A 26,848-nucleotide genomic window follows, 5' to 3' on the forward strand; every position below is an offset into this window, starting at 1 on the left:
GAAAGGTAGAGGGAAGGAAGGGAGGGAGGGAGGAGAACAGAGTCAACAAGCATATATTATAAGTATTTAATTATAAGGAAGATAAAATTTATTATAAGGAATTGACTCGTGTAATTGTGGAAGCTAAATCCCATGATCTGCTGTTTGCAAGCTGGAGACCTGGGAAAGCCAGGGTGTGGTTCTGAGAACCAGAGAGCCAAAGGTGTAAGTCTCAGCTGAGAGCAGGAGGAGACTGACGTCCCAGCTCAACCAGTCGGCAGAGAGTGAAACCCCCCTTCCTCCGTCTTCAGGTTCTATCTGGGCCTGCGACAGAGTGTATCCAGGCCCCCCTCTCCCCACTAGGGAGGGAATTCTGCTTTGCTAAATCCACTGATTCAAATGTGAACCTCACCTGGAAACACCCTCACAAACACACCTGGAGATAATGTTTAATCTGGGCACTCTGTGTCCCAGTCATGTGGACACATAAAATTAACCATCACTGGAGAAAGAAGGCAGGGAGGGAGGGAGGGAGAAGATCTTTTGTACAGTAATACGTGCTCTGGGGAAGAAGGAACTTGAGTCATGAGATGAAAGGTGACTGTAGGTAGAGAGGTGGTTGTTACTTTGCAAAGGGCGGTCAGGGATGTTCTCTGTAAAGTGATGATGTGGAACTGAGACCTGAATAATGAAAAGCCAGCAGCCACGTGCAGGTCCAGGGACAGTGAGTTCACGTAGGGAAGCCAGTGTGGCCAAAACCTGACCTAGAAGGAGAACGGTAGGAGATAAAATCAGAGAGGTAAGCAGGGGCCACATCATGGATGGATAGGAATTTGGATTCTATTGTAATAACAGTGACAAGTCATGGGACGACTTCAAGTAAGGAAGTGACATGATCTCATTTTCATCTTTAGCAGCCCACTCTGGCTGCTCAGTGGAGAATGGATTTGGGAAAGACTAGAGGGTAGGCAGGAAGGGCAGTGAGAAGGGCAGTGCAGCAGGCTTGGTGAGAGATGACAGTGGCTGAGACGGTGGTGGCAACAATGAAATGGAAACTAGGTATTGGATTCAGGATTTATTTTGGAGGTGGAGGCCATAGGACTTGCTGATGAATTGAGAAATCAAGGGTGTCTTTCAGGATTTTGATTTGAACAACTGTTCGAATGATGAAACCCTTAGCTGAGACGAGCATGTTTGTGGTTAATTTTAGAACAGAAAAGCATTTGTAAACTACAGTGTCAGTTTGCTTTTGGAAAGCAAACTGACACTGAAGAAAGAGGCCACCATGAGTCCTACAGCTGCAAGGAACTGAATTCTGCCAATAGCCTGACGAGTTTGGAAGTAGATCCTTCCTGGTCGAGCCTCCAGATGAAAATGCAGCCCTGGGTGCCATGTTGATCACAGTCTTGTGAGATCCTGAGCATGGGAACCAGCTAACCCTGCACGTACTCCAAACCCACAGCAACTGTGAGATAACAAATGGGAGTGTTTTCAAGCCACTAAGCTTATGATGATTTGCTACCTGGCAGGAGGAAACTACACAGGTGAAGAGTAAATTATTGACTGGCAGAAAGCCTTGCAGGGCTTTTGATGGAAACCTAAAAGACAGGGGCCAGTTTAATCCCAGCTGGGCCCAGTCACACCTAGTTCCCCATTCCTGGGCCATGAGCAGCTTCTCCCTCTATCTGATGATAATTCGATAATTAATCTTCATCATCCTCCCTTCCTTGCCGATCACAATGGTCCCAAGTGCCAAATTACTCTGCTTTTTGCTCAATCACCACATTCGGTTTTGCTGAACTTGCAAAAATGTATTCAACTCAGGGAAAGCTGGTATCTCTTCTGCTAAAGGAACAAGAAGGAGTTTCCTCAGAACTGAGACCACATCTCCCATCTCCTGCTTGAAATCCTCCTGGCCAAGAGGACCACAGGGTAGGGATAGAGAGCGTCGGTCACACAGTTAATTCTCCCAGTAGGTGTCTGAATCCCCGGCAGCCTGTCTGTCATGGCCTCCTGTTAAACACCTCCAAGGAGAAAGTGTGGAGACAGAACTGGGATTCTAAATTCTGACTCAGTTTCCTACTACCTGTTGATCATGGACAAGTTTCTCAATCTCCCTGAGCCTCAGTTTCTTAATCTGTAAAGTGGGGATAGTAATACCTTTGCAGAGTTGTTTTTGTTGATCCAGTATATGTGAAGCCCTGACCTTTGCTTCTCCCTCTGTCTCCCTCTAGTGATGAAAAACTCCAGCTCAGTTCATTTTCTCCCTTCTTTGATTTCTTTTCTCGTTTACTCTCTTTAACAGCCATTTTGGACACCTAATCATGTGCTATATTTTATTGTTTCTCAATTACTTTGTATGTATGAGTCATGATCTCCCAAGGAGGCTGAGGACAGCCAGCCATATTTTATACTTCTGGGGGGTCCCCCAAATGATTTAGGTCAATCCAGGGCATACAGCAAGCACACAGTAAACCAGTAAAACCTGCCAAATTAAATTAACAATCCATCATCATCAGAGTAACTTGAAACTCTCTATACTCAATGAACTGTCATTTAATTGGAGTTTCTCGTAAAAGGGTCCCCTTTCTGCAATATCCATTTTCAAGTTAAAAAAAAATACTGACTGCAAAGACCTTTGCTTTTAAAAAGAAATCTTTTCATGCACCTCACGTTTGCATTTGAAATACAACTTCCTAACCAAGAAGAAAAAAAAAAAAAAAAAGGAAAGAAACTAAAAAACGAAGCATCCTAAATTGTATAGTTCAAGTTTGTTCCCTATCTCTTAAGACCCAGACATACTGAGCCCTAAATTCACCCTTTTCCTTTCTCATATACTTACCCATTTTTGCATCCAAGAGTTACGATGTTTAAAGGTTGATTTTTAAAAGAAATGAGTCCCAAATCTACGTATGAACTGTAAGGTTCTAATTTCAAGTGGATATAGGTTAGAATATGTTGGACCATAAAAGCAGAAAGGCTGGAGTAAAGTGCCACGAAGGATCTGTTGGAAGAGATGGGATCAGATAGATGTGGTGCACTTCTCTTAAGTGCATATCACTTAACTGCATAATCAGCTTGTGCTCCCAAGAATTATGCAGTCTCTGTCTGGCCCCCATTAGATTGAATGTGTTGCTACTCCAGTTAATTGCATATCGGCAAATTGCATAATTCAGCTATATGCACCCTGAACTGAGTTCCAAATGCCATCCGGTACAATGTAATCAAACTAAGGAAGTGAAGAGCTGGAATACTTATGCGGTTCTGCCCATTTGTCACATTCGGTTTGGATAGTCTGTGCTGTAAACAAGGCCGGCCATTGGTCAGAGGGCTGTGTATTTGGACTTCTGTCCACCCCGCTCCCCATCACAACACAACCTCTTGTCCCCATCCAAAAATTAATTTTAAATGGGTCCAAAAGAAAACAGGATGTCAGCATGTGAAAATCTGATTAAAAAATAAAATATCTGACTCATAAGGAGACGGTGCTCTCCTTCCCAGGACTCAGCGTTATTCACGTGGTGGAGCAGAGAAAGCAGGGACTAGTTTTGTTTTGCCATGAACTAGCTGGGCAAGTCCCTTCGTCTCTCTTGGTCTCAGTTTCCTCTTCTGTACAACAGAAAGCGTAGTACTAACCTTGTCTCCCTCACTAAGCTGTTATGAGGGTTAAATCAACGCCGCTTGGAACCTACAAACTAATGTAGGAAGCTATTACTAGATGCAGCAGAGGGAGGACAATGGGCTCTGGGTCAAGGAATACAGAGGGTCTAGCAAGCTGATAGACATAATCAGGAAGGATCTCGGGCAGCAGGAAGTGGTAAAATAGAAATGAAAAAAAAAAAAAAAAAAGGAAATGCTACCGACTCCACGCGAGTCCTCCAAGGGTCAGATACTGTCCTTGGTTCCGGTTCAGTTCTTATTCTAGATTCAGGGCTCTTCCTCACACAGGAGCACACACGCCATGCAATAAGATCCTCGTTGCACTGTCTGTTTAGCAGAAATAGCAGCGTATCTACCTCATCCGGTAATAAGTGGAAAGGCTAGCTGTAAAGAAAAGAAGCACCCATCACACGATGCTCAAGGCTGTCCAGCTATCACAAGGAGGGGCTTGACATGCAGGTGCCTGCATCTTGGAATCTAGAGGAAACGCTCACATGCCAACTTGGAGCGCAGCCTGAAGACTTCAGAGGTCTTGCTTTGCTCTTTGCAGATTTCTTTCCACAGATGTTTTATCCCCAACTTTTGTCTATTAAGACTGAGCAATATTTCTTAGACACCTTTCCTGCCTGTGAAATAGTCCTCCTGAGGCACCTGGAGGTGTCTTTAAGGCAGTGGTTGCCAAGCTCTAGAGTAGCTGGCTGCTCGTTTGTTGGCTGTGAAGTGGTTAAGAGGAGTGGATGCCTACCTCAGTCTCTTACTAGTTATATAATCTTGGGAAGGGTACTTAATCTCGCTCATTCTTGCTTTCCTTCTCTGCAACAGTGGGCCAATAAAAGTACCTACCTTTCAGGGCTTCCATGAAGGTGAAATGAGGTCATGTATGCCAAGCAGAAGTTACAGTGCTAAGCTGTGCTACGCTTTCCTCACACAGAACCCACGTGTTACTCAAGGTAAGCTAATGTGAATTATGCAGCAACTTGTTTACAGAATTCTGAAATAACATTTATTTTAACAAAACTGTGGGGATTTCAGGCAATCTAATCTGCATGTCGTTTGTCTCCCTGAAGTGCCTAATAAAGTATCTCTGCTTCGGAATAAGGACATCATGGCATAAAATAAAATGTGACCACAAAGCATCCTAGACAATTACTAGGGAAAGAAGTGGCTCACCCTTCCACTCTGATCAGTACCACCAGGTGCAGGCATGCTCCACGGTTAGCGAGGACAATGACAGCATGCCTGCAAGGGGCTTGCACAGGGAAAGGGCTTCAGTGTTGGTTGAACTGAATTAAGTACTGGGTGAGTTGAATTAAGGGCAGAAATTCAACTGACCAGTTGTTCCAATGGGAAGAGTCTACTATTTCTCATGAGATGGATCAAAAACTGAACATGCATTTAGTCTAACATTCAGAGCCTTCCAAAATCTGACTCTTTCATTCATCGCTATAGTCCTAGCACCTAGTACAGTGCCTGGTAGATAATATGTGCTCAATAAGTAATGGTTGAATAAGGTAATGAATTTGTTAAGTAATGATTCTAATGTTTATTTTTAGCCTTGTATTCCACTACCTTCCAGCATGAATCCATCGCTATGTCTGGGCTGATTTACTCATGGTCTCCTAAACACTAACTTACTCATTCTGACCTCCAAACCTTTACCCACAAACCTTCCCCATGAGCTATGTTCACACCTTCATCTCTTATGCAAATTTGTCCCATGTTTTGAGGTGTGATGTTTTGAACTGTGTCAACTTGGCTACGCTAGAACTACATTTCCCAGGATCTATTTTCCTATGTGATTCCAAGTTAGAGCAAAAGAGGAATTTGCAAGAATTCTGGAAGGTGGAAGTCTTGATTTGATGCAGCTAGAGACAAAGGCAGAGGCGCTAGAAGGTTCAGATCTGTCCGATGTCTCTCCTGCTCCATGGCCAGTTTTTCTTCCCAGCTGCAGGCCCCGAGGACTGCCAGCTCCCCCCGTCCACCAGCAGATGCAGAGTCAACCACCTCCCAGTGCTTCTCCATCGGTTCCCTTGGTGGTCCCATCTCAGCAACTAGATTTATCCTGGCTTCCCACATTTCCCTTGCGACTCTTACTTATCTACCAGTTCCAGTGTTTTAGAAGGACTGGTTAGTGACTTTAATTCTGACCTTCCAGCTCCCCTCTCTGGATTTTACTTTCCCAGATCCTCCCACAACTGAGTAATGTCTAATTGCTGTAATAAATCCCTTATTCCATGACACTCAGTGGTTCTGCTTCTCTGATAAAACCTTGACTAATATACAAGGCTCAGTTCATGTAGCAGCTGTTCCTTGATGACTTCTTGACCACTCTGGAGTATTTTCTCTACATTTCTCTGGTGCAGTGTGTTTGTGGTCATCTACTGGCATTACTCACATATTGCTCTGTATTGCATTTACATCCACATAGGCCTTCATAGTGCTCAGAGCATGGTTAGTTTTCAGTAAGAGTTTAAGGAGTAAGTGAAAGTTTGCATGGCATAAGTGTCATTCTCCTCCCTCATACTCACAGCAGACATTATTTATTGATCTCACCATGCTTTCCCATCATGCTTGAGCTTAGCCCTGCAATCCTTCTCCATGCAGTGCTATAGACAGACAATTGGAGCTGGCAACGGAAGAAGAAATCCACCTGCCATACTGAAACCTCTGTGTATAATGACTTATATGTCTTAGGCAAGTTCAGTAAGCAGAGAAGGTCACAGTGCACACACATACTGAGCTCAGTAGATGTTAACTCCCTTCCCCAGCTTCTGCCCTACTGTACCCATCTTTCACACAGTAGGTACCCAATAAATATTTGTTGAATGAGAGAGTGTCAGTGCAGCCTTCACAAGATGAGCTGTGTGATCTCTACAAACCAAAGTGACTCACAAAAATCTCACCTTTAAAAATAATGAATAAACAAAAGGGCAGCCAGAGTGAGCTTCCTGCATTTTAAGAAGGCCACACCAGCCATTTCTGGTTCTTTCAGAGCCAAAGAAGATAAAGCACAAACAAGCCCAAGCCCCAACCAGTGGAAACATGAGACGTGCCATAAGGTACTAGGAAGGAAGGAAAACCTTTCCAGCTTCTGCCCTTCTGCTGTGGTTGGCCCACTTCTCAGTAGCCATGTAGGAGGAAGTCTATGGAAGAGAAAAGAAGTTTGGAGGGAAAGTTTGGGTTCAAAGGAGCCAGGTAGAATTATTAGATAGGAAATACGGGGGTCTAGAGAGGAATATTTTTTGTTAATTTCTGAGAAGGGAGTCAAAATAAAGACATGATTGAATTGACCCTTTGTTCTCTTTTCCTGGCTTTGCTTTGCCAACCAAGGCCATGTCTCTAAGAAATCTGGCAGGTACTTCCTACTCCGGTGCTCATTCTTACATATTCTGTTTATGTGAATAGGATGTGATAATATCCCTGGTAAGCCTGGTAATCAATAATTGAAAGCATAGATGTGAAAAAAAAAAAAAAAAAAAAAGAAGAAGCGGAGTGTTTATTCTAATGAGTGAGAAGGTAAATGAGATAAGTTTACTCTGTTGGACAGATGATGCCCGAAGTAAACTTCTGTCCCTAATCCTTGTGATGCATGTGTAAAATCTTGATGCTAAGCAGAAAATAAAAGGCACTATTGTCCTTCTACATTCTTTTTCTCACTTGAAGGCTGTGTTTCTGGTTTCTGTTGGTTTTCATTAGGAGAACAATTTCAAGAAGACCTCAACTTAGTTGACATGTATTCACACATCCAAGTCTAGGGCATGCGTCACCTAGCAGGTGATGCGCTGCATCCATCTTCTGCTTCTCCACCAGTCAAAATGGCACTAGGCCTTGGGTGACGAGGAACTGTGAGACATTTTCATTTCCGCTCCACGTTTTGGGAAGTACTGTCATAAAGTAGATCTACTGCTTTCAAAGTTTCTTTAGACTAAAAGCCATGTGAGGAGTAGATATTATTTTCATTTATGTTTGCAACCCCAGGGACTGAAACAAGGGCTGGCATGGATACGTGATGAGTATATGTGTGCTGAGTGAATGAGTGAGTTTTACTGTATTGATGTGGTAGGCAGAATAAATGCGCCTCAAAGATGTCTACATCATAATTCCCAGAACCCTTGAATATATTATCTTACTGCAAAAGCGATTTTGCAGATGTGATTAAGTTAAGACTCTTGGGATGGAGAGATTATCCTGGATTATCTGGGTGGGCCCAAGGTACTCACAAGGGTCCTTATGGGTGAAAGAGGGAGGAGGGAGAGTCAGAGTCAGAGAAGGAGGTGGGACGACAAAGGCAGAGGGCAGAGTGGTGGAGGGCCATGGGCCAAAGGATGTGAACAAGCTCTAGAAACTGGGGAAGTCAAGGAAACAGATTCTCCCCTCGATCCTCCAGAAGGACACAGTCCTGGTGATACTTTCATTCCAGCCCAGTGAGACCCACTTTGGACTTCTGACCTCCAGAACCGTAACATAATCAATGTGCATTTTATTAAGTCGGAAGTTTGCAGTAATTTGTTACAGGGGCAATAGGAAATGAATGCATTAGCATTAACGTTAATAAACTCTTAAGTGTTTTTTTTCAATCGAGATATAATTAACTTATAACATTGTATTATTTAATGGATAATAATCCTAATGCCAGCCAGTATTTATTGAGCACTTAGGGAAAAATCATGGTACGAGATGCTTTATAGACATATCTTATTAATTCTCAGAACTATATCATAAGGTAGGTATTATACTCCAATCAATTTACAACTAATGAAATCCAGGCCTAAAATCAAGATCACAGAGTTAGCAAGTGGTGGAGCAAAGCTTCGAACTCAGGCAATCTGAGTCCATGTCACACTGCCTCCCACGTTCATGCTGGGAAGTGTGGAAAATAATAGAGGACCAGAAGATATGACCGCTGCCGCCAAGTAACTTACAGGTAGAATGGGAAGGGATGCCATGTTAGAGAGTACATCACAGATGCTGAGTGATCTGGGACCTACATTTAGGGAAGTAAAGAGGACAAGAAAGCAGGGATATTGAGGACTGGGCAGAGCTGGGCCTCAAAGAGCCCTTGGACCTTGGACAGGCAGTGTGGAGTGGAGCGCCCTTCCCTGGGGCCACAGAGTGAGAGAAGGAACAATGGCGCACGTGAGCATGGAAAGGGGGAAGAATTACCTGCGAGGGGAAAAAGTCTGAGAAAGAAAAACAAGATAAAATGCTTAATTATTTTTATGGGAATGGTACCATTTATTGAGAACTGATTGCACCATAAAGGGAGCATTCACATTTGTCATTTTATTTAACTCTCACAAAACCTCCACTAAATGAGTATTATTAGCCTCATCTTTACAAAAGAGGAAATTAAACATCTAGAGAGATTAAGTCATCGCTGAAAGGCACATACCCAGAACTCATGCTCTGTCTTTCGTTTCTTTCTGCCCCCACAACAATCTTAGCTCTTCTCTGAGAAGGAGCACATGTCCTGTAAGGTAAGAACGACAGGCAGAGCTGTCGTGAAAAATGCCAAGCGCTGCTTGGGAAGGCGGCAAGTGAGAGGCGATCAAGCTGAGGCTAGTCTTATTCAACCAGCTGTTCAAGGAGCATCGCCGACAAGCCCCGTGCCAGGTGTGGGCCATAGAGAGATCACAGCCAAACGGCGCACACCTTCCCGCCCCGCCGTGTGTTTAGTGAGGGAAACAGATGAGGAAAAAGTCTCTTCCACACCAGCTTCAGGTTAGTGCTCAGCCTTAGCGGGGAAGGCGGAGGAAGGTTTGGGAGGGCTGGCGCTCTAGTTATGTCATAACCTTCTATTGCATGAGAGAAAAGAGAGAAATCTGAAACAAATCTGGCAAATTACTAACATACATTTCATCTCAGTGCTGAGCACACAGATACCTGTTACATTACTTTTCTAAGAAGTATTACTGTCTTTAAAAGAGATCTTCACAGTAATAAATGGTCAGCGCCACGCCAGTGGGAAGCGTAGGGCACCACAGGAGGGCAGAGGAGGGGCGTCTAACCTAACTTAAAAAGAAGCTGGAAGAGGAGAGGAAATAGATTCTCCCCTAGAGCCTCCAGTAGGACACACGCCTGGGATACTTTCATTTTAGCCTAGCAAGACCCGATTGGACTTTTGGCCTCCATCCACATCCTCAAGAACCTGCAAGAGATATTTGGAAGTGGGTGATCAGAGTGTTTCAAACAAGAAACAACCGTAAGCAAAGGTCTCAGAGGAAAGGAGAGCCGGGCACATTCCTGTAATCTGCAGGGGTCAGCTCACAAGTACTGATGGTGACAGGAGCGGGGACGTGATCGATGGTGGCTGGAACTCAATCCGGATAAACATTTTAAGCCAGGAAAAGGAATTTGGATCTTATCGTAAATGAAATGGGGAGCTTCTGGGGAGTTTTAAGCTGGATAAAGATGATCAGATTTGCTGTTCAGAAAGATCTTTCAGATGGAGTAGGAAAGATACCCGGAGAGGAAGGTGGGACTCGGCCAGGTAGAGCAGGCAGGAGTTTATCACAGGATCCTAGACGAGAGATAGCCAGGGCTCTGAAATAAAAAAAGTTGTAGTGAGGATGAGTAATGTTTACAGAGTACTTATGAGGTGGACTATAAATCTTGGTGATCCGTTGGATGTAGGGAAAAGATGGCATCAAAGGTCACGTCCAAGTTTCTTTCGTGGTGCATGTGCTGCTATTTTCAGCCATAAGGAACACTGGAGAAGTAACTTTTAAAAGCGAAGATGAACTTTCTACAAACAGTGTTAGGACCAACCAGACATCCATGTGCAAAAGGGTGAATTTTGACACAGACCTTACACCTTTCACAGAAATTAACTCAAAATAGATCACACAGCTAAATGCAAAATCCAAAATAAAACTCCTAGAAGATTGCACAGGAGGAAACCTAGACTTGGGTTTGGTGACGACATTTTAGATATAACACCAAAAGTACGATCCGTGAAAGAAATAATGATAAGCTGCACTTCCTTAAAATTAAAAAATTTCTGCTTTGCAAAAAAAGACACTTTCAAGAGAACGAGAAGATAGCCTCACACTAGCAGAAAATATTTGCCTAAGTCATATCTGATAAAGGACTATTATCCAAAATATGAACTCTTTGTTGCTGTTTTTATTGAATTATAGTCAGTTCACAATGTTGTGTTAATTTCTGGTGTAGAGCATAGTGATTCGGTGATATATATATAAATATATTTTCCATTTCATATTGTTTTTCATTATAGTCGCCTATAAGATACTGAATATAGTTCCCTGTGCTATCAAAATACGAACTCTTAAAAAAACTCAACAGTAAGAAAAAAACAAACTCATTAAAAAATGGGCCAAAGACCTTAACAGATACCTCACCAAATAAGATATACAGATGGCAAATAATCATACTAAAACGTTCCATGTTATATCTCATCACAAAAAATGCAAATTAAAATAACAATAAGGTACTACTGCGTACCTATCAGAATGGCTACACTCCAAGCCACTGACAACATCCAATGCTGGTGAAGAGGTGGAGCAGCAGGAATTCTCACTCCTAAGACCTTGCCTGTAATATGTGGCAGATCTGTCTGCTCCTAAAATCCATGAGATTAAAGCATTACTCTACGTAGCCATTGGTATAGTTGGATGGTGGGTAGATAGTGAAAAGTTGAATGAGTAACCAGACAGAGTTCTATAGAGGAGCACAATATTTAGCTAAAGCTTCCTGCCAACACCCAAAGGCTAGCAATCTATACTTACAGCGTAAAAGACCTTTGTAACTGGAAGGGACGTGAATTGCCCTGCCTCACAGGGTGACTGTGAGGATAATCAGGTCAGGAAAGTATATAATGACACCTCATACTATGACACATATTGGGTGATTCAGTGACTGCCCCCCTCATCCCTGCCACCTCCTTCCTGTTCTACTCATGGGTCTTTTTTTGAGAACTACCTCCAGGAATCACCCATTTCAAGGTAAGAATTTAACGTGTGTGAAATTCTTAGGCTGTGCGAGGCATTGTTCTAAGCACTGGGACCATCAGCGTAGGCTCATTTCCTCACCCACCTCCTGTAGACAAGAAGTAGGGTTGGAACCACATTTGGATGACAACTCCTAAAGTGAGGGATCTGAAGCAGAAGGTTATTCCATCTCAGATTAATTCATATTCCTGTTAACCCATTCTAGAGTTCCCGTTCACTCAAAATATATTTCTTGAGCACCTATATTATGTTCCAGGAACTGTTCCAAGCACCAAGGATACAGTGATACATGAGACAAAGTCCCTGCCCTCCCCAAGCTTACATTCTAGTAGGGGAGACAAAGGGAGAATAAATGAACATACGGAATTTCTGGTAGCAATAAGCCCTTTGAAGAGGATGAAGCAGAATCAGGATTCTGAGAGTGACTAGTGGAGGGCTGGGGGAGTGTTTTAGAAAGGATGGTTGGTCAGGGACAATATTTAAGTAGAGATCTGAACAAGTGAGGAAACAAGCCATGCAAAGACCTGGGAAAGAGCACTCCAGGCTAAGGACAGAGCCAGGATAAAAACTTTGAGGTGGGAACCAATTTGGCATATTTGAAGTGTGACAGGAAGAGACCCCTGGAGAACTGGCAGAAAAATGACAAGTTCTGATTTTCTTTTTTATTGAAGTGTAGTTGCTTTACAATATTGTGTTAGTTTTTGGTGTACAGCAGAGGGATTCAGTTATACCTATATACATATGTTCTTTTTCATTGTAGGTTATTACTAGCTATTGAATACAGTTCCCTGTGCTGTGCAGTCTGATTTACTTTTATCATATGGCTGCTGTGTGGAGAATATATGGAAGGGCAAGAGTAGGAGGGGCACACAGTAGGTCAATACATAGTTGAGAATTAATAAACCATAAATTCGTTTCTTTTAAAACCCTTTTTAAAAGTTTGCTATCCTTACTTAAAGCAATTTGTGTCAGGTCTCAGACCACCCAATCACAAACCACATGAAAAAGCCATGTCGTTCTTCCCAGTGTTTCTTGTGCTGCAGTGGTGAATGAATTTCATAAATCATTCAAATAAGTGGTCAAATTTTGAGGTTTATCTGGAAATCAAAGATGGGACCATGAGCCTTCATAATCACACCCTCTTAAACATACAATTAGCTCACATGATTAAAAGTTCAAACAGTACACATTTTCTAAAGTGTTCTGGTAAAACAATGTTTTTCTTTGGCATATGCGGTCCAAGTAGTTCTAACCTTGATCATTTTTCAAGTTTTAATCTCCACATGCTTGGCATATTCCGATAACACTGACAGGTTAAAAGCAACATTCTGTTGTATGCATAGCGATTGCTTGCAATCAACCTTAATTTAGTCTGAAAGTAGACTGAACAGCTGCCTCACAGCAACATTTCTAAATTTATTAGACAAATATCTCAGGAGAACTTCAGATTAAAAAGCAACCAAAACAAAATCTGCAACACTTCAGTCTTCCCTTACCTTTGGAGTCTTAAAGCAGTGCAGGGGTCAATAGACTACTTTCTCAAGAAAAGCGACATCTTTGGCCCTTATTACAGAGTAGCTACAGCTAAAGATATCGGAGATAAGAAAAATGTAGGTAAACAATGTTTAAAGAACACATCCCACCTTCCTTCTGTAAAGGAAGTTTTGAGTCCACTGGTATTTGACTCAAGGTATAACCATACTACTGCCCAGGTACGAGGAACCCCTTGCAAATTCCTGATGGAACTTCCCAACGCCTCCAACATTCCATTCCTTTAAAATCTGTTTAATAAATGGTGACTATTATCTATATCATATTAATCTAACTGATATTATTATCCCTATTTATATGAAGACAGAGGGGCTCAGAACCGTTAGTGACAAAAACAAGTGGCAAAGACAGGAGGCAAACTCAGGCCTGATTTTGAAGTCTGAGCTTTCCCATCAAATCGTGCTGCTTGGATGGGAAACCTTTGATATCATGTGTTAGATCTACCTTTTTCTTTTGAATATTATCTGCTCTTTGAAAGTCAGAATCATGTTAGAAATCAGGGTGAGCGTATACTGAAGAGGAGGGAGAGGAAAAAGAAAACAAAATTGTCTTGCGTTGTTTTAATTTACCTAAACTATTATTTACTGTGCCAAATACATGCATGCAAATAATGCACGTTTATTGTGGAAAAATTAGAAAGTTCAGATAAGCTGAAAGAAAAACTAAATAAAAGTCACTTGCAATCCCACCACCTACAGATATCCCTAGCTGCATCTGACCTCAGCAAGACGAAGCAGAGCGTGACAGTATGGTCCTAACATCTCTCCTCTTGTCATACAAACAGTATCAGACTTTTGGTCTAGAAAGTGCTGCAAATGTCAGATAAGGCAACAGCAGAAAAATTTTTGGGTTTCGACAATCATCGCTGTTCTGTCATAGTCTCATTTTGATATTCATGAAACATTTTGGCACTTGCATCATGTAAAATTGAGAAGTTGTAAGTAAAGTAAGTTCTTTCTCTTTAAACCAGCAAACTGTCAAGCAAAAAGACTCAGTATAGGCAGATAATTCCATCTTTACTGAAAACATTAAACCATATATTAAGAAAAATCTCTCAGACAATCATTAGCAGTATATCTCATAGAATTAGATGATTGTAACTCTCACATTGCAGGAGGAGAGCAGTTAATAGACCTTGGTTTGAATCCTGGCTTCACCACGTATTTCCTGATCTTGGGCAAGTGATTCGATCTTTGTGGGACTCAGCTTACTTGTCCGTAAAGTGAGGATAATGATAGTGACTTTTTAGGAAGACCCTATAGAGCTTAACATCATGCACACGAACAGCAATAAAAGGAAATGTTAACAAGTTAAAATCTTGAAAATTTAAGATTTTAAGTCTTAATTTTTTAACAAGCATTTTCTTAAACATACCTACTTTATAAGATAGTAAACAACATTGTTTCTTCATCAGGCAATGACTAGTTTTCAGAGCACTGCTACATTTACTAAGAATTAAGATATTAGGCGCTATTAAAAAGATACAGGGATGAGCACCGCTACAAATGCACTATTCCAGGACTCTGCCGGGTACTCAGTGCTGCACTGAATTTTTATTCATTCCTAATGAGTAACTGTTCTCATTTTCCAAAGTTACCCACCTCCCTCTCCCTCTCCGCAGCAGAGAATAAAGACCATTATGAATGGGCTTCCTATGTATTCCTAAAAACTCTTCTCTCTTGTCTTGAAGAGGGCAGTTAGATCATTCAACCAACTATTTGACATCCTGTGCAAACTAACAGATTTGCATTCATTCCCCCAAACCCACATCCAGCACTCTTTCTCTTCACAACCATCCGGTTCTGAAACTTTGGCTCTTCTCAGCCGTTGTGAGGAATGCGAGAGATGTGAGGACCATCAATCAGCACTCATAAGCAATGGTCTCATTGCAGAGCAAGGGGCAGCTGCGGGGCCCTGCAGCACTTTATCTGCAGTTGATCTGCACCAGAATAATTGACAGTTGACTGACAGGTTTTTGTCTGGGTTGGGGCTATTTGACTTCATTCTTTCTCTATTATCCTGGTAACTAAGGAGATTATATATATATATATATATATATATGTATATATATATATATATATCAACAACCTTTAATATATGGTTACTTTTTGACTAAGAATGATAATTCTTGAGGAAAAAATCAGAAATTTACACTGTTTATTTATTGGAAGAAGTTAAATACCAAATAATAAGGAATTACACAAATAATGATACAGACATGAAATACTCAGTAGCCATTAAAAATAATTTTATAAAAGATGGCTTATTGAAATAGAAAAATCTTTACGATGTGAAGCAGCAGGCTACAAAACAGTATGGATAATATATCATTTCCATGCATGGAAAAACTACTAAGACATACATAAAAATATTAACATTGTTATGTTTGAGCTGTGGAATGAATTTTTTTCTTTGCATTTTTTTGGTATCTCCCCCAAATTTCCACATTAAGCTTGTATTAATTTTGTAAATAGAAAAATGCAAAATGAATGCTGATTTAATGAGAAATGGAAGAAGGAAGGTGCCAGAACCCTGGGGGAATATCTACATTTAAGGTACTTGAATGAGAAAGAGGAACCAACATCTTACTTGGACTTTAAAGAACTTTTTTCTTTCTTTTTTTTTTTTTTTTTTTTTGCTGGTTTCTTGCTATTAGCTCTATTTTAGCTTCCTAGCTGCCTAGTAGTATAATAATACTTAGCCTTAAGCTTCTAGGTTAACATAAGGGGAAAAGACACAGAAATTTTTTGTAAAACAAAACATACCCCTACACTAATATTCCTTATAGTCCTAGCAGTTTCACGAACAAATGCTGGCTGTAGACATAACAGAAGCTTTAAAGTCTTAAAGAGGCTCTTTAGTTCAATACAGTGGAGGTAAGAAACCTTCCTGGGTAAAGAGGTACTTCTGGAAATTGTATTAATCCTTTCAGGCTAAAGTAGTATCATTTGTAAACGCTTCTACAGAATCAAAAGAATCCTTTTCCATTTTACTCTAGGGGATTTAGGAAGAAACCTAGGAATGAGTGAGCTAATCTCTCACAATTTTGGCCACTGCTCTAAAAGCAGGGTTATCATATAAAACATCTCATACCGAGGGCTTAACCTTTGTACTCATACACAATACTAACAACAGCCGTAACAACACAGTGCTTGATGAGACTCAAACTTGCTTTAAATGAATTCACATAAAAATAAAATAGTAAGACAGAAAACCCATTTGTAAAAGAACTACATGTATTAGGCAACAAGGAATTACACAAACTTGAACAACTACAGTCTTCTTGTCATGTAAATTTAGGAAATCATAGTGAAATTAAAGTCTAAAGGTTTAAGAGTATATGGTGAAGGGACTTTATTTCTAGATTTGACCAACAACTCTTTTGGAGTACAGCTTATTTGAATAAATACTTTGAGAAGCACCTGCTTCCCACCTGGTCAAGTTAATAACAATTACGCAAGAAGCAAGATTAGTTTCAAGATATGACTGCAGGTATTTCTTATATAATTGAATTTACATGGCTATGGAAACTTAAAGATGTTTAAAATCTGAATTTAGGTGATCCCGAAGTAAACTTCAAAGCGCAGTCTGCAACCAAAAAGAACTAGGGGATACTACAAAATGTGCACCTAGCTTACGTGAGGCCAAAAATGTCACTGTGAAAAACTGAACCCCAAGGAAATGTAAGATCCTTAAGGGCAAGGACGTTTTGTGTTTTGTTCACTGCTGCATTCTAGAATCCAGAACAGTATCTCTCACATGGTTGACATTCAATATTTCCATTAATGAATGAGTCAGAGACCATTCCTGGTGTATATTAGGAGTCAATCCAAATTCACTTCATGTATCAATACTCAATAATCTTCCACCAACTGGAGAAGCTGTTCCTGAATGACTAACATATTATGAAGTGAACTGTACTACACTGTATATGTTTGAGTGAAATTAGTGATGAAAAATTATGGCTTTTACTTTTGAGGAGCCCAGATCCCAGTAATTTTGAAATTGATACGCCTGTTACTAAAGTAAAAGTGTGACAGTATTATGCGGACAGAACATTTCATGTTTTTCCGTCTTCTTAAAACCCTTCTGAACACGGTAAGAAAACCCAGCGCTGACGTACGGTGCTGCCTCCTCTAGACACTGGTGCATCGCTCAAGCCGCCTGCGCTGGCATCTGCCGGGCAGTGCTAACAGACGGAAGACATTAATCATCTGTTTGATGTTCCCACCTTGTCCATCCAGCTTCAAATATAACTGCACTGCGCTGGATGAGTCAGCATCTGGTCCTCCAAAAGCTAGTGCATCACTCCCAAAGCAAAAAGGAGCAAGTTCACACTTCAGAGGCCCGAGTCAAGGCCAGAAGCTCCGTGTTGCCTCAAGGTTTCAGACTCCCTGATGATCTTTAGCTCCCTGAATACCAAGGCAAAGACAGATCTGAAAGCTACAGAAAACTGTGTGGGCTGTCATACACAAGGCTGCAGCCCCTGGTAACATAAATGGTGTTTGTTTGTACCATGGATTAACTGCTCCAAAGGATCAAAATGCAGAAGACAGCAATATTCAATATTAAGACGGTCTTCTTAATAATAAAGCACTACAAAATGCGAGGAAGTCATACTTTTATTTTTCAGAAGCGAAAATGACAAGTGGCAACTTGCTTTGGAAAAGACATTAAAGAACATCAGGGTAATAAGCTATCTATCTCACAGAGACAGGAGCCTAAGAAAGACTCTATTATCATACAGCTTTCAAAGAAAGTCCTATTAAATAAATCTCAGAATAAAAGACTTTTTTAACTAAAATAACAAAAGCATCAACAGACACAAAAAGTTACACAGAATCCATGAAGTGATATGTGAAGAAGGAAAAAGGAAAATCTGGAAATCTACATATTGAAGAGTTATTAAAACCAAGGAGGCCCAAATCCTAAAACAGAAAGAAGAAATATTGTTAAAACACAGTATTTTAAAAGAACCTAACAAAGTTACTACAGATGCACACTTTGATGCTTCAGTTACTCAAGACCTTTTTCTCTTTCTCTAAGAGCACTTCTGTATGTACTGTAGGAGATTATATGAATGACAATGCAGAGTTCTGCCTTCTCAATGGGTCCTTCAAGTTTTAAATTTTAAATCTGAGCCTGGAATTCCAATTAAATGTTTATATAATAGGCCACAGAGAATGGAATTGCTTTTTAAATTGCATTTGCTTACTTTTCACACATTATAGGTTTAAAACAATCTATATGCTTTAAAAAGAGAAACAACAATTTACAGTATGAAAATAAGGTTATGTGAAACTACACAACCCTCCTCATAAAGTAGGAGTAACAATTTCCAAAATGAAGATACTTAATACAGAATGACGGAGTTGGGGGGTGGGAGGAGGAGAACCATCAGTGGAATGCACGATGTACATTCTAGATTCAGTTTTGCACCGATTAGCTGTGTGTCTCAGGTTTAACTTCCTTAGGTCTCGATTTGTTCCCTGGTAAGGAGGGGCACATGGATCTCTATGCTTCATTTTAATTTTAAACCCAAAGATTCTTTAAGAGAAGATATGAAAATCTTTTTGGACAATCAGTTGAATAAACTCCTCAGATCTTGACAGGGTCTGTCACTGTTCAACTCTCGTGACAATAACAATAAAGTATATCCAATAATTTTACTATGAGAAATGAAAAAAATCTACCCTAAGGGCAAAATTATACTTCATAGCCTATTTATGCACTACAACATCCTCTCCTGGCCTCTAGAAGCAATCTGAGACAGAGTCAACTGAAAACCCTAAGACCATGACTGTGGCTAGAACATTCAGCCTATTTTTCCCTCTGCCCCCTGAAAGCTGCTAGACAGTTCTAAGGCCAATTAATAATTCTCATTGGCAGGGTTTATTTTAAGTTAAAATAAGTATTTATCGTAGTTCAGGGTTGAAACCGTATCAACTTTCAGGTTTAGGAAAGGAAAAGAGAAGAAAGAAGTTTAAGGATATGACCCTAAGAAGGATGAACAGTAGAAAAGATACACTTTATTAATCTCCAACACATACTTTCATCATAACTATTATATAAAACTATGGAATATCTTTTTGCTTTGATTTTTTTTTTCTTGTGGATGTTGTCCTTTAACAATATTCACTGCAAAGAAAGAGAGTCTGAATTGAGAACTGTAGGAGCAATGAGCACACGTAAAAATGCTTTACAAAAGATTAGAGACCTGTGTTTCCTGGTAAGCAAAATGACAGGTTTATATCATGAGATGATCTCTTAAAATTTCTCTGGTTCTCAAATTCTCATAATTTTATACAGATACTATAATAAGATCACATATACATATCACTTACTGTTTCTTTTTTTTAAAATATTCATGGATATAACTGCGTTTTTCTAAATGTCTCATTAGTGATACTCAGTCTTGTAAGTCTGGTTCCATAATAATCTATAATGTAACTACTTCCATCTGAAGGTCCAACAATCTAGAAGAGAAAATTTTCCAAATTATTTATTTTATAAAAGATATTTTCACAATACTTTGGGTTTACTTTCCTTAGTTGTTAATAAAATTATTTCAGCAGCACCAGAAATACAACTCACACTAACTCAAGCAAAAAAAGTAATTCAGTGGCTCACGCAGAAACTGGGATACTGGGGAAGCTCACAGGATCAAGAGCTGCAGGAACAGAGGCCACAAGGGCTGAAATTCCATGCCCCATGAGGCCCTTGGTTTGACCTGCCTGCCTTCAGTCTGCAGGCGGGCACTTCCAATTGGTTGCCAACAGTTTCAAGATACACATCTTCACAGCTCAGCAGCTCCAATAGAAAGAAAGTAAAATTATTTTCCCTCAATGTTTATACACCAATTTCAGGGGAGGACTTTGATTGATCTGTCTGGTTTTTAAAGCCCATTGCTAAACAAACTACTGTATCCAAGGGAATAAGATTAAAATGATTGGCCAGGCCAGGCTCCCTCTAGATGAGGTAGTATGACGGGCAGTCCTACCAGAATCACGTGGAATGGAAAAGGAAGAGACAGAAAGAAACAACACACTCTCATTATAATAGTCTTGTTGATTAATCACGTTTGTGACAATCCACTTAACATGACCTCTACAACTTATCCTTTAAGATACTTCAAATTGTAGTCTTAAGGGTACACAAAGACTTACCAAGGTATATGTAAACCCAGATAGTTTCATGGGAATCCATTTTGAGGTCTTTAATTTGCATAAATACTGACTGTAAAACTGACCTGCTGATACCATCACTCCCACTTCCCTTTCACTGTGATCCTTCCTCCACCAGGACAACAGTAAAGCACACCTCGCATGAAAGCATGCCCTGAGTCTTATGATGGCGCATCGCTGTGCAGAATAAAAATCTCTGATATGTCAAAGAAGGGGGGTAATTCAAAATACTGGACCTAGGGTAATCTCCTTTAATCAGAGTACAAAAATATGCTCTGTCACATCCTATTCAAAAGATGCATTCTGATATAAACTACCACACACACAATAGATAAACAAGGTCCTACTGTATAGCGCAGGGAACTATATTCAATAGCTTGTAGTAACCTATATTAAAAAAATATAGAAAAGAATATATATAGATGTATAACAGAATCACTATGCTGTATACTAGAAACACAACACTGTAAATCAACTATACTTCAATTAAAAAAAAATGCATTCCTAGTAACATTTTACTTTTTTTAGCTTGAAAGTGATTTGCTAATATTTTAACATGTTTATGCTATTTTGATCAATTGTATATCAATAATCATGACAACCTAGAAATCACAGAAAATCTTAAAACCTTTTAATTTTAATGAATAATATGATCAGTAGAAGATTTTTCAAGCATAAAAATATATTACATTAGGAATTTTATCCTAATAAAATTCTGTTGAAGAATGAGAATAGAAAAGAAAATTGAAGAAGAAAAATAAATAATGTTAAAATTGTAATAGTGAAGGAATGGCTCATTTTTAGGTAAATGATATTTAAAATTCTATGGTATTTACATTCTGTTGGATACATTTTAAAATTGATGTAATAGTTTTATTTAAATATATCAATATTTGCAAAAGAATTTATACCTTTGAAACTATTTAAACTTGTGATGGAAAACTTAAATGTCAACTTAAAACATGTGAAGGGCAGGGATTTTTTTTTTTTTTAATTCTTTTAGGGGCTATGCAATCATAGTTTAAAGAACACTGCTGTAGAGCATTCTTCATTTTAAAAATGAATTTGCTTTTAAAAACTATCCAGATATTGACACAGCATTGTAAACTGACTATATTTCAATAAATATATATATATAAATTAAAAACTAAAAAAATAAAAATTATCCAACAAATATTTAATTGCTACAACATTCCAGGCACTGTGCTAGGCATTAAACACAAAACAGTGAGTAAGATACAATGTCAACAGGAAGCTTATCCCAATGAACTATATAAATGTTAATATTCAAATAACACTTACAAAGCACTTATTGGCTAGATACACCATGCTAGGTGCTGCCATGCACTTGAATTTGCTTTCCAAAGATTAAATTGCTTTGTCCTGACATTTATGTATGTTATTTACAAACTTAAGTAAAAATTAACACCTTTTTGATGGCAAGGTCACAGAGGAAACTACTATGAGTACTAAGCCAAGAAAGAGAATGGTGACAAGAATTTACATGTTTTGAGACTACATAAAGGAAACAAGAAAAAGGGAAACCTAGCCAGTAGTTAAAAACTTGCCTAACTTGGAATATGTGCATAGATTGGAACTGGGCCTTTATTCCTATTATCTTTTTCTTCCTATACCATCTCCTGCACAATCTCACTTATTCCTGTGGGGGGAAAAGCATTCAGAACTCGGAAATAAGGAAAATATATGATTGGATGGCATTTTAATATCATGTATTTCTAGTAAGTCCACCTGAGGCTCACTTGACTCTCTCAGGAAATGTAACTGTTTAATGAAAAACTGATTAGGGCCCAGATGTTTTACAACCTTGTCAAGTCAGCAGTTAACATATAGAAAAATGATAAGGTGTTGTTTCAGTTCTTTGTTTTGTTTTGTTTCCCCTGCTCTGGAAAGAAGATAGCCCCAAAGGCTATAGTTTTATTACCTGGTAATACATAATCCAATTTTATGCCTAATTTAACAGTCTTATCACGGCATTTCTCTTCTCTCAAACTATGTAATTCTGGTTCCTCAATGACTAGTTCTATTGTGGTAATTCCAATCCAGCCTGGACAAGTAATCAGTCACCAGTGTGACAATCACCTATAAGTTCGATGGGAGGCTTATTTGCTTTTAAGAAGGTATGTGTCCTAGGACAAAGGTGTTTTTCTGCCTCTGAAAATAACTATATAGGAAGTGGTGCTAACCAAAGGAACTGAAGATGGCAAAGAGAAGGGAGGAAGGAAGAAAAGAGGAGGAAAAAAGGAGGAAAAGAAGGAAGGAGGGAGGGAAAGAGGGCAGGGAAGGAAAGAATGATGAACTGGGGTCTTTCAGTACATCTTCTAGCTCGAAACTAACAACTCTTAGAATTACCTTATCTTCAGATTCTTGGTATATAATATAATAGGATACCATGTTATTAAAGCCAATATAAATTGAGGTTTCTGTTACAGCCAAAAACTCGAGATAACACACTTGTCTTCACAGCCTCCTACACACCACTACCAGATCACCAAAGCACAGCACTAGCTGCTGTTCTCTGCTAAATGATCTGAAGAGCTGTTCCAAAGACACCCGAGCTAAGTCAGCACAGTAAAGCACCAGACTGAAGGAAATCTTGAAGAGAAGACTGTCAGTAACCAGCTGTTGGATCAACCCTCTCTGGGTCTCTGTTTTTCTTATCCATATAATGAGGAATATGAGAATCTATATGTTCTAATATATTTAATTTATATAATCTATTATATTTTAAGTTCTATATCTTGTATGCCAGACATTGAAACACTTCTACAAGGTACTGTCAACATGCTTTCCTACAAACTATACCATCAAAGAAATTGTTCTCCCTACTTAATTTTTAATAAAACTATCAGCTGCAAAGGTTTCAATTATTCAAATCCATATTCCCTCACCAAAATTAAAAATTAAACTTGTTTTTAAGCATCTTATATGCACTTATGTATAATATATGTGCCAATTATAAACTCCTTTATTATGAGTATATTATTAATTATAAAATAACAAATTAAAAAAATTACCCCACATTGAGAAATTTCTTACTCAGTTAACTATGCCTATGTCTATTTATTCTTTGACAACAGAGTATTAAACCTAAAATTAAGAGTTTACTTCTCTACTAATAAATAGTCTGAAGTCAACTTCTATAGCATGAAGTATTTCTGTTTGCTAAGCTGGGACCGATTTCTGAAGTCTATGGGGAGAAAAACGACCACTTACCAATTAATGGACCAAAAGGCTGCTACAGGCCTTCATCTTACAAGAGGGGAAACAGGAGGGCCACTACGTGGTGGGAAGCTATTTTGCACAAAGTGTGTCAATATCTTGTGTGAGAAGCCCTAAAACCACAAGCAAGCAACTTCATATCCCTCTGTGTCAGTTTCCTGTAGCTAGTGCAACACATTGCCACAAATTTAGTGGACTGAAACAACAGAAATTTACTCTCTGACAGTTCTAGACACCAGAAGTCTAAAATCAAGGTATTGGCCCAGCCACGTGTCCTTCACAGCCTCTGGTGGGCAATACATTCTAAGGCATTCATTGGCATTGCCTGGATTGTGGCTTTATCACTCTGATCTCAGCCTTTGTCTTCACTTTGCCTTCGTTTCTGTGTCTGTGTCTTTTCCTGCTCCACCTCCTATAAGGACCCTTGTCATTGGCTTTAGGGACCATCCAGATAATCCAGGATGATCTCTTCATATCAAGATCCTTACCTTAATCACACCTGCAAAGACCCTTTTCCCAAATAAGACAATATTCACAGGTTCCAGGGATTCGACAAGGGTATCTTTTATCCCACCACACCCTCCTTCTATGGAGACCGTACATGGTGGTTTGGAGGAATTGAGAGAAATTTAATTTGCAATATAAACGTTCACTTAGAGGGGTAGGCTTTTCTATAGGTATAAAGTCTACAGTAAGAAGAGTAAATTAGAAGTCAAGAATATTAAGCAGTGGTCACCATATTTCCTGTTATTTTTCTGTTCTTAATCCTCGATCTCCACATTAATTCTTTTTTTTAACATTTTTTATTGATTTATAATCATTTTACAATGTTGTCTCAAATTCCAGTATAGAGCACAATTTTTCAGTTACACATGAACATATATATATTCATTGTCACTTTTTTTCATATTAATTCTTAATAACTCCACTCACCCCCTCATAGGCACCCACACAAATGGGCATACACTTCATTTGATATGACTTAGATACATATTTATTCTTTAAAAAAGTGATATTCTTTGAATAAATATGTGTTTTTAATTTATCTGAATGATACTATTGTAGATCTTGTTTAGTTTCAAACTATTTTCACACTACATTAAGATTTTAAGACATTTCCACGTGGCTGTAAGTACACCTAGATAAGCGCTAAATTTCAATGGCTGCCCAGTGTTACAGAGAATGCATCCATCTTCCAACTGGTGTACACAGCTAGGTTAATTCCAACTTCCTGCTACCACAAACAGTGCAACAACAGACACCTTTGTACAATGTCCCCTTATGGACAGGCATATGAGTTTTGGGGGGTTAAATGCCCAGAAGTATCTCTTTATTTACACATTAGTTATTTGGGTGATTCTCTGAATCACCTATTAGTTTACTGGGCTCATTTAACTATTAGGTTCTTTATCATTTTCTTGTTGCTTTGCAGAAATTATTTGTGCATCCCACATATTAATTCCTGTTGAATTACTTTAACTCAGTCTATTAACTGTTAACTTGGTCAACGGTATCCTTTGCAGAAGAGTTTCTTAACTTTAATATAATCAAATTCAACGATTTTTTTCCCCTTTATGATTTATGTTTTTGAGATCTTGTTTAAGAAAGCTTAACCCCTCTAAAGTCATGAAGATATTCTCTTCAATTAAAAAAAAGTTTATCTTCTCTTGGATATAGACCCCAAATAATAGAACAGAGGCTTAAACAAATATTTGTGCACAATCCATAGCAGCATTATTTACAACAGCCAAAACATGAAAACAACCCAAGTGTCCATCACTAGATGAATGGATAAAACGTGGTATATATATACAGTGGAGTGTTACTATTCAGCCATAAAAAGAAATTAAGTTCTGACATATGCCACAAGATCAATTAACTTTGAAAACATTGTCCAAAGCAAAATAAACCAGACATAAAAGGACAAATATTATGTGATTCCATTTATATGAAATATCTAGAATAGGCAAATTCATAGTGACAGAATGTAGATCAGAAGTTATCAGGGACGAGGGGGAGCGGGAAATGAGGTTATTGCTTAATGGTTACAGAGTCTCTGTTTTGGGTGATAAAAGTTTTGGAAATAGATGATGGTGATGGTTGCACAACATCCTGAATGCAATTAATGCCAATAAACTTTATACTTTCTAAGGTTAAAATGGCAAATATTATATATATATATTTTACCACACAAAAGGAGCTTACTTTATTTGAACTTTATCAGTGTTGCAGTTTTGTTTGTAATTTATAAACTTCTGATTTTTGTTAGTGGAAAGTGTATTTTTGTATATATTTAAGTAGCATTCTAATAAAAATATATTACTTAAAGGAAAAAAACATGGTTGTACTTTGACACCTAACTTTAGCAACAGACATAATCCCTCATTTACTGGCTTTGCCTTGTTGAAGTCGGACTGCTTAGGTAACTCAAATGTGTTATACATTTAAAATGCTATGAGTGAATTAAGGAGTGAAAGGAAAAAACTAACATTTTATACAAGTCTATCAATGTATCATTTTTCTATCTAATCCACTTACGAGTTTCTCCAAATAAAGAATACAAATGTTAACACTGGCAAGGGCAAAGCATCTCCAGAAGACCTATTAACCTGGTGAAAAAGTAAAATGACACAGCTATCTGCAATTACAGGATAATGATGCGACCTGTGTCCCTCCCAATTCCCCAAAGAAGTAAATTCATATTCTCTTAAAAGTCAAATTACATGTTAGTGTCCAGAGCTGACTTCTGTATGTGGTTAATTTTAATATGAGGCCATTACAACCATCTGATTAGTCCCATTTTAATTAAGCATCCAAATTCTTACACAGTCCAGAAGTTATACATTTAGACTCCCTGACTTCATTTAAAGACTGATTAGTACTAATCCTAAATGACCAATATAAATGTTATTCCTCAAGAAACGAGCAAGATTCACCATTATACTCCTGAGGAAAACACAGCTTTGGGCTCGGTCTCAGGACTAGTTTGTTTTTTGAACATTCCTTTAATTCACTAAATAAAAACCTGCCCACAGGTAAGTCAACTAAGTGAAATCTACTCAATTAAGCTCACGCGACAGAGCAGAGGTCAGCTGGTAATTCAGGCTCCTCCGTTTTCCAGTTTATTTCCCCAATACATCACACCAGGATTAAATAAATGATACAGAGAGCTATTTGGAAGACTTGCTATCTGTTTTTTATATATTGCTGTCCTACATCCAGTGAACTATCAAGGACTTTGACCAACTTTTCCAGTAGTGGTAA

At 38.9% G+C, this 26,848-nt stretch overlaps 1 protein-coding gene across 4 annotated transcripts in view; it reads right to left on the minus strand.

Annotated features, from left to right (window-relative positions):
* Nucleotides 1–26,848, minus strand: part of TM2D1 (TM2 domain containing 1) — a 76,422-nt gene that overhangs the window by 16,114 nt on the left and 33,460 nt on the right. The window contains exons 6-7 of one of the 4 annotated variants that reach the window (XM_032494428.1): nucleotides 19,505–19,636; nucleotides 17,765–18,088 (exon numbers count right to left, since the gene is read on the minus strand). The exons of the other annotated variants lie outside the window; for them this stretch is intronic. Of the exons in view, the coding sequence (XP_032350319.1) occupies nucleotides 19,526–19,636 (111 nt within the window). The 3' untranslated portion in view covers nucleotides 17,765–18,088; nucleotides 19,505–19,525. Of the gene's footprint in view, nucleotides 1–17,764; nucleotides 18,089–19,504; nucleotides 19,637–26,848 lie in introns of those variants that run through there. 4 annotated transcript variants of the gene reach the window in all.

The sequence above is a fragment of the Camelus ferus genome, chromosome 13 (genome assembly GCF_009834535.1).
Source record: "Camelus ferus isolate YT-003-E chromosome 13, BCGSAC_Cfer_1.0, whole genome shotgun sequence".
In the NCBI taxonomy this organism is placed as follows: Eukaryota; Metazoa; Chordata; class Mammalia; order Artiodactyla; family Camelidae; genus Camelus; species Camelus ferus.